Source organism: Meleagris gallopavo, chromosome 9 (genome assembly GCF_000146605.3).
Source record: "Meleagris gallopavo isolate NT-WF06-2002-E0010 breed Aviagen turkey brand Nicholas breeding stock chromosome 9, Turkey_5.1, whole genome shotgun sequence".
NCBI classification, from domain to species: domain Eukaryota; kingdom Metazoa; phylum Chordata; class Aves; order Galliformes; family Phasianidae; genus Meleagris; species Meleagris gallopavo.
In genome coordinates this window covers 13,676,126-13,683,552 of record NC_015019.2, presented here as the reverse complement: position 1 = coordinate 13,683,552, position 7,427 = coordinate 13,676,126, and the positions used below count along the sequence as shown (strand labels likewise).

General features: G+C 39.1%; 1 protein-coding gene across 1 annotated transcript in view; it reads left to right on the top strand.

Annotated features, from left to right (window-relative positions):
* The window catches only part of NXT2 (nuclear transport factor 2 like export factor 2), a 72,666-nt gene extending 65,764 nt beyond the window's left edge, over nt 1-6,902 (top strand). Inside the window, exons 4-6 of the mRNA XM_010715376.3 lie at nt 1,578-1,664; nt 2,575-2,719; nt 3,610-6,902. Of these exons, the coding sequence (XP_010713678.1) occupies nt 1,647-1,664; nt 2,575-2,719; nt 3,610-3,788 (342 nt within the window). The 5' untranslated portion in view covers nt 1,578-1,646 and the 3' untranslated portion in view covers nt 3,789-6,902. The remainder of the gene's footprint in view (nt 1-1,577; nt 1,665-2,574; nt 2,720-3,609) is intronic.
* Nucleotides 6,903-7,427: the final 525 nt, after the last annotated feature.

The window sequence follows — 7,427 nt, the reverse complement described above, 5'->3', positions numbered from 1 at the left end:
GCTCCTCTCCAGCAGCTCATCCCCCAGCCTGTATTGGTGCATGCAGCATATTTTGCAGCATGGAAATTTTTCCAAGTAAAAGTGTTTCTTGGGGTAATGTAGGAACTGGTGGTAGCTTTGGTATATATTCATTAAAGACCACCAAGAAAAATAATGGAGTTGTGATGTACTGATGGGATTATAAATGTTGAGAATGTAATGTTGAAATAGAAGAATGAGAAATTATAACATTTTAAACAAAACATCATAACAAAACCAAATTAAAGATTACAAGTAGCTTGCTCTGAAAGTATTGCCTCCTATGTGTTTTCATGGGAACTACAACATATACAAGGAGCACAATAGCACTGTATGATTGAACAGATTTTCAACTACAAAACACTGTTTTCCACCACAGTCACCACCATTAGCTGTGCTTTTTCACTAGAGGTGAACAGGAGCCTGCATGCTGAGCTGTCACTGCCACCACTGCTGCAATGCACTGCCCCCCCTCACTGTGCTCACACAGATTGGTCTCCAGAAACGTTCAGCAAGTATTAATGAGTGGCAGTAGGTGCCATGTCTTCCACATAGAGGAATTCAGTTCCAATCCTTTGCTTCATCCTCACTTCCATGTCAGTCATCATGCTGTCAGGCTGCCCCTCTGCCGCCGTCTGTCACACAGCAACAAAATGGAATGGGATATTGGTGGGAAGGTTCAGCTCTGCTGCTGTACCGCCACCATCCACCTCTGACATGGTGGACCAACACGACAAAATAGGATGCATTGCTTTTGGAGTAGTCCTCATAGGTCTATAGGCAGGAAATTGAGATATTGCTGTTCAGGTAAACAAACTGAGTAAATTACTAAATGAGATCCCAGTGCAGCATTGTGACATCAAATGATTGAAAAAAGATGTGAGAGGTGCTTAGTTCTTGTGGATGCAGAACTGGAGTGATTAATAGTAGAATGTGTTCAGCATGCTTGTGGGCACTCTCTCTCCCTCCTGTATGTCTGAGTAGAACTATGATTACTTTTTGCATGTATTTATGTGCGACTCTACATATATCTCTCTTTCTATAGAGATAATTTAAAATACCCCTATGAATTTGGTTTAAAAAAATCGAGTGTGGTGGTGGTGTGATGGAGTTCTTGTTCATTTTCAGCAACATGTTAGATACGTTTTGTTCCTTTAATTCAGAACATCCATCGCAGAAAGCAGCAGCTCTTTTCACTGAATGCTTGTGTGTTCACAACACTTCAACTAGCTGGAACTCATTTTCCGATGTAACCATTTTCAATTTCAATACAATAAATAAACCAGCATTCAAAGATGAGTCCTAAGACTGGAACCTTGCTGGAAGCTAATGAGATACTTCCAGGAAGTAGAAAAGCAGTTTGCAGTCAGTTTTAGCATTGCTTGACATCATCTTTCAGTGAGAGTGGAGAATACAGTGATTTTGGCCGCTCACTAGTTGGAGCTACTGCTTAGATGGCTAGTTTGCATAGAATATAAATAATAATGTAGTATATCATAATTAAATATAAACTGAAAAAATACTTAAGCTTTTTGTCTTTTTTTTTTTTTTACCTCCAGGATTTCAAAACCTATGTGGATCAAGCCTGCAGAGCTGCAGAAGAATTTGTCAACATTTATTATGAGACTATGGATAAAAGAAGAAGGGTATGTCCATGTTTTACCAATACTTTGAACTATTTTGGATAGTTCCATGTGCTTTTCTAGCTACCATTACACTTGAAAGTAAGTACTTCAAGTACTTGAAGTTGGTTACTGTGAATTGCATTGGAACAGAGGTCTCAGCTTGGCCTCCTCGGCTGCCCTGTTAAGGATTGCTTTGTGTTACTGCACAGCACCGTTCAGAAAGGGGCCCTGTTAGAAAGTGCCTCACCGTTCTTCAGCATAGTAGTTCAGTTCAAATCCAGATACATGTTAGAGGTACAGGATTTGTTAGCTGACCTCTGAGGTACAGTGTATTATAATTGTAATTTTAAAAATGTAGGTGAACGTGAATCATCAGCAGCTGCATATTACTGCTTAGTCATATTGTGCTCAAGCAGGATAGGCACAGATGTAGCAACAGCTTCTGTGAGAGGTAGTTGCCCATAAGTTACAGCTTATGAAATACTGGGGAGGTCCTGGTCTCCTGCTGCACATAATTGTCCTCTTGCATGGTTCCACTGCTCCCAGTCTTGTTTCTTTTTACCTGAAATCATAGTTTCTGACTACTGGTGTTGCGTGTGTTTGCACAGAATGGGTGATGAGCTTATTCTGCAAAGGTAGTGCTTTCCTTTCGTTAGCAAGCAGCTCAGTTACATCATTAGGAAATGCCATCAGTATTAAAATTTAGAGGTACAAGTCACTTTACTAGTCATAAAGCAAAACATGATTCTATTTCAATTTTTGTTCAGGAGCACTATTTTTTAAAAGTTAATAATTGAGGAGGGCATTTTATTTCCTCAGGGAACAGAAGTAATCGGTAATACAAAACATTCTTTCAACTCCTATGTTGAGATGTTGTGCACTGTATGTGCTTATCCTTTGTCCCCAAGTATGACTGTTTGTAATCCCTCAGGCTCTGACCAGGCTGTATTTGGACAAAGCAACGTTAATTTGGAATGGAAACGCAGTCTCTGGACAAGAGGCACTGAATGAGTTTTTTGAAATGTTGCCATCCAGTGAATTCCAGGTTAATGTGTTGGACTGCCAGCCTGTTCATGGTAAGCTTCTATTACTATTTATTTATTTAGTCATTTTATAAGTATTGATAGAGAAATACAACATAACAGTGCTCAATATTTCCCTAGGGACTGTCTTATTAGTGAAAATATTGAGGGTTGGAAGGTAAAACTGTGCATAAATAAAGCACAAAACCAAGAGGTGCAGCAACTCCACACTATACCTCATGTCTGGGAAAATGTTCTTTTTTTGTTAAGATTGTGTTCAGATGTGTTGTGTTCTCATGTACCGGAAAGGTTGAGCTTAACAGATGATGCTGTCCTTGACGGTGTGTGAGTCAAGAGACCTCTGCTGTAGCCTCTGCTACTGCTATGCAATAGAATGTGGGACAGATTATTAATCTGTATGTGCTCTGACTTCTTTACATCTTGAATAGATGTTAAATTCATTTGATTTCTAATTAGCAATTGCTAAAGAAATGCTTACATAACTGAGAAGTTAGTAAATGATTTCTGAGGAATATTTCTGGAGTATAAGTAAGGCCAAAGCCTGTGGTAAAGCAGGCTTTTGCTGTGAAAGGATACAAGCTAATAGAGGAGGGAGAGGAGAATGTGCATGCAACTTGCTAGATATATACACATATCAAACAAAGAGAGCTTTTTCTAAAAAGAAATGTTGAGGATTTTTGTAGTGCTCTCAAATGAACAACATTAGATGGAAATGTAAAACCCATTGAAAAGTGCTGTTGGGAAGTGAATACACCTTTGTCTACATGGAAGTGATGTAAGAAAGCTGTATTTTTCATGGACGTGTAACCAACTGCTAGCCTGGAACTAGTGTAACAGAATTGAATAAAATATGTGCATTTCATACTTCTTTCACCTGTTAGTCTTTGTTTGGGTTGTTTTCTTTGTTTTTTCTTCATGTGAAGAGCAAGCTACTCAAAGCCAGACAACAGTCCTCGTGGTGACTTGTGGGACAGTAAAATTTGATGGCAACAAGCAGCGCTACTTCAACCAGAACTTCTTGCTGACTGCACAAGCCACATCTAACAGCACGGTGTGGAAGATCGCGAGTGACTGTTTCCGCTTTCAGGACTGGGCCAACTAGTGAGGATGGGTTCGGGAAGTGACCTCTCATTCCACGTGGTGAAGCTAGCTGTTCAATTGGCCGCTCTGAGTGTGGGCTGTGCTCAATCTTCGTGTTGCATCTGTCATTATGGAAGGTCTGCGGATGTCTCAGGCTCAATCCCAGTGGCCGTTGGCTTTAATAATAAACGATCTGAAAATGTAACGGGTTGCTCATGTTAGTTGAACGTAATGAAATGCTGAAGGAGTCGAACCTAAGGAAATGCTGAGGGTAATGAGCTGTGTTGGAATCATTCCTAAAATGCCTTACGTGCAGCTGTGCTGCCACTTACAGACTTTTTGTATGTAATGCAGAAACTTTGAACACAAAATTCTCTTGTTGTATAGTTCTGACCAAACGTGTAACTGCTTCAATTTGAACAGGCCTGTTTTTACAGTAGCATCTTAGCTCTTTCCAAGAAGATGCCCACGACATGTATATAGAATTCTCAGAGCTACCTGCTCCTGGTTGTAAGAGGCTTGTGAGGATTGGCAATGATTTCTGCTCTTTTTGAAAGTTGCAAATACAGCCTGTATGATTTCTCAAATAGTCTGTTGGAAAGCTAGTGTTACCTTCATTGATACGGAAGGACTGTGTCTTGTCAGGTTTTCTTTTGACTTAAGCATCTCAGAATTTGGTGGTTGTTAATTTATATTGATCCGCGTTTAGGGAATACTGAATAACTCAGAACTTCAGTGCCAACAACTTGTCAAATACATGTGAAGGACTTCAGCTGCAGTTTTCCTTTTGAAGTCTTGTAGTGTAAGAAATAGGTCAGTAACATCATTTCTGTCTGCTCTAACTGTCAGTTCTGTCACTGTGAAGGACGGAATATTCTTGCCATTGAAAGTCTGCAATTTTTGAATCCCTGTTATTTTTTCAGGAAATATTGTAATAATAAAAAAGACACTAAAGCTGTATATTACTGTGAAGCCTTCAACTTTTCAGTGCTGTTATTCAGAACGGGTTCTTTGATTACTTTTAACTTAGAAAAAGAAGCTCTGAACACAAGTACCACCTTCCTTGTCTGCAGATTTTTATTACAGTTTTCATGTTTCTTTAACATTTTTCATATTTATTCATGCTATTGTGCTTTTTTCTTGTTTTAAATAGCAGCTTTCATAGAATAGTTTTTGTGGGTGCAGGCTAGAAGATTGCTCATCTTAACTTGGGAACTTATAAAGTACATCTGAATATGGATGCTTTTATATAGTTATACATGTGATAGCACACTTGCTTGCTAATGAAAATATATGAGGGGAAATTGTTAATACTGTTGCAGTGACAGCAGCAGCCATTAGGACTGCAGCTCACTTGGTTTTTTTACCTAAAGTGGAAAACTGTGAAAATGAACAGTTTCTAACTTGTATAAAATGCTTGTGGTTGGTGTGATATTATCCTATAGATAATGGGATACTTAGGTGAAATGAGTGGCTTTATGTAAGTTAAAGGTACTCTTTACATCATGGCAGTACATTGGAATTGGTAACCTGACTTGCTTCAGAAACTGCTGCTACACTGAGTGGTTTCTGAAGCTGCTGTGTAACTGGTTTCAACCTGAAGAATACTTGGTTTCTGCAAACAATGTAAAAAATCCAAAATTCTTGAAAACTGTAAATACTGTAAATGCATTGTTATGTTCTGTATGTAGTGAAGAAAGGGTTGCTTTATTCACTGTTTGTTCTTAACAGAATATACGAGGTTTAATATTTGCATTTCTTCTATGAATTTGAGAAGAGAACCCTCAGTTTGCCTGTTTCTCATATAGCACTGTAGAACTGTGACTGGTGTGCTGTGCTTTTCCTGTTTGTTCGTTCCATCAGTAGTGTTAGAGTCTGCTTACATACACCATACAGGTTTTGTCTCTTGAAATGTAGCGATGGGTGCACCTGTAACATTTACCTTTAAACTTTGAACACGTTTGCCAGGACACACACTTACACTTGCACCTAATAAGCTTGTTCTGGGAGTAAATACTTACTGGATGTTTGGATCCAAGTTCTAATTTGTATACTAATTTTGAAGCTGTTTTCTATGCAGAATGGGAGATTTTGAATATCTGAGACAATGTTTTGATCATTTTGTTCTTATTGATTATTTTCGTGCTATTTAAATATACACTACTTTTAAATCTGGCTTCTGCAATTAATATTTAAAAAAAAAAGACCTACCTGACGTGTTGTGTAGGAGGCTTACTACCTGTCTAGCTGCACAGACCCAGTTTATACTCTTAATTAGTAAGATGTATAGGTGGAATTGGACTTGGTGTGTATATGGGGATATTGGGAGGGAAATTTATTAGAGATTAATTGCTTTAGTCTAGGGGAAAGTACTAGCTGTGTGCTGTCTGTTTACAGACAAAAAGTCTCTTTCCAGGTAGCTGGATAAGTTAGGGATGCTGCAGCTCGTTATCGCTCCTGCGGTGAAGTTAACAGAAGAAAACATAGAACTGCTTTTTATTCCATTACGTACCAAATCAGTCTGTGCTGGTTTAATGTTCCTTCTTGTTGACTGTGCTGTAATGTCTGAAGTTTATGCCAGGCATCCAAGAAGTGAACATGTTTGTGCTCTGAACTGTAACCAGGAACAAATACCTTTTGCTTGATAAGCAAACTGTTAAGTTTTGCTTGATCCCAAGTCAGTGATGTACAACCAGACAGCGAAACAAAGCCAGGTGAAGAGCTGAGCACTTCCACGTACTGAGCTGTGGCAGCTGAAGTCTTGGTAGATGTTCTGTTTTGTGTGCATTCCCTGTATTGTCTTTATAACTCACTGTTCTTAATGTTGCTTTGTTGTTTTACCATACTGCAGTTAAATTGACCTAAAATACTTGTACTGTTCCTTGGAATGGAGAAAAGCAGTTTGTTCTTGTGATACAGATGACACTTTTGATATGCATACATTTCATTGCTGTGACTGGAAAAAAGCACATTATAAAAGAAATGCTGTTTTATCAGCACTTGAGTATATTTTGTAAGTTTTCAGAGTTGTTAAAAGATTTCTTGTAAGATTCCATTTTAAAAAGAGAAAGCCCCTTTTTTTTCCTTAAGACATTTTCATAGCTTGTTCTTAAGATATTAAAAGTTCAGGAAATAATTTGTGGCTTCTTTACTGCTTGTGTTCTAGATGTGAGTTGTGTTCTGATTGTTGCAGGTGGTGCTGGGACACTGCAGGACAGGCTATGTGTCAGGCAAGTTACTTGGAGTAATAAGAAATCTTATAGCAAATGCCTTGCTAAGAGCACTGTCAAGCAATAAATGGTGTTGGGCTGGCCAGATCATCAGACTCAGATTGATGTTTCCCTCTATATGGAGATCATTAGGTCCCTGACCTAAACCAGTGACTGAACACCTGGTGCAGGGATGTAGCCAGCCCTGGGAGCACAGGTGGAAGCAATTTACCAGTGCAACCAGAAGGGGTGGACCCAGGGTTGCCACTCTCTTATCTCATTTAAGGGCTGGCAGCCACAAGGGAAGCATCTGTGCTTGAAGGTGCTGCCTTTGGAGTGCTGGGCAAGTCCTGATTCTCAGAAAAGGATAAATGATTCCTTCTCCGTTACTGGGTTGAGACCACTACCCTTCTTGGGTGATCCAAAGTTGCTGTTGCCTATCCTTACATTCT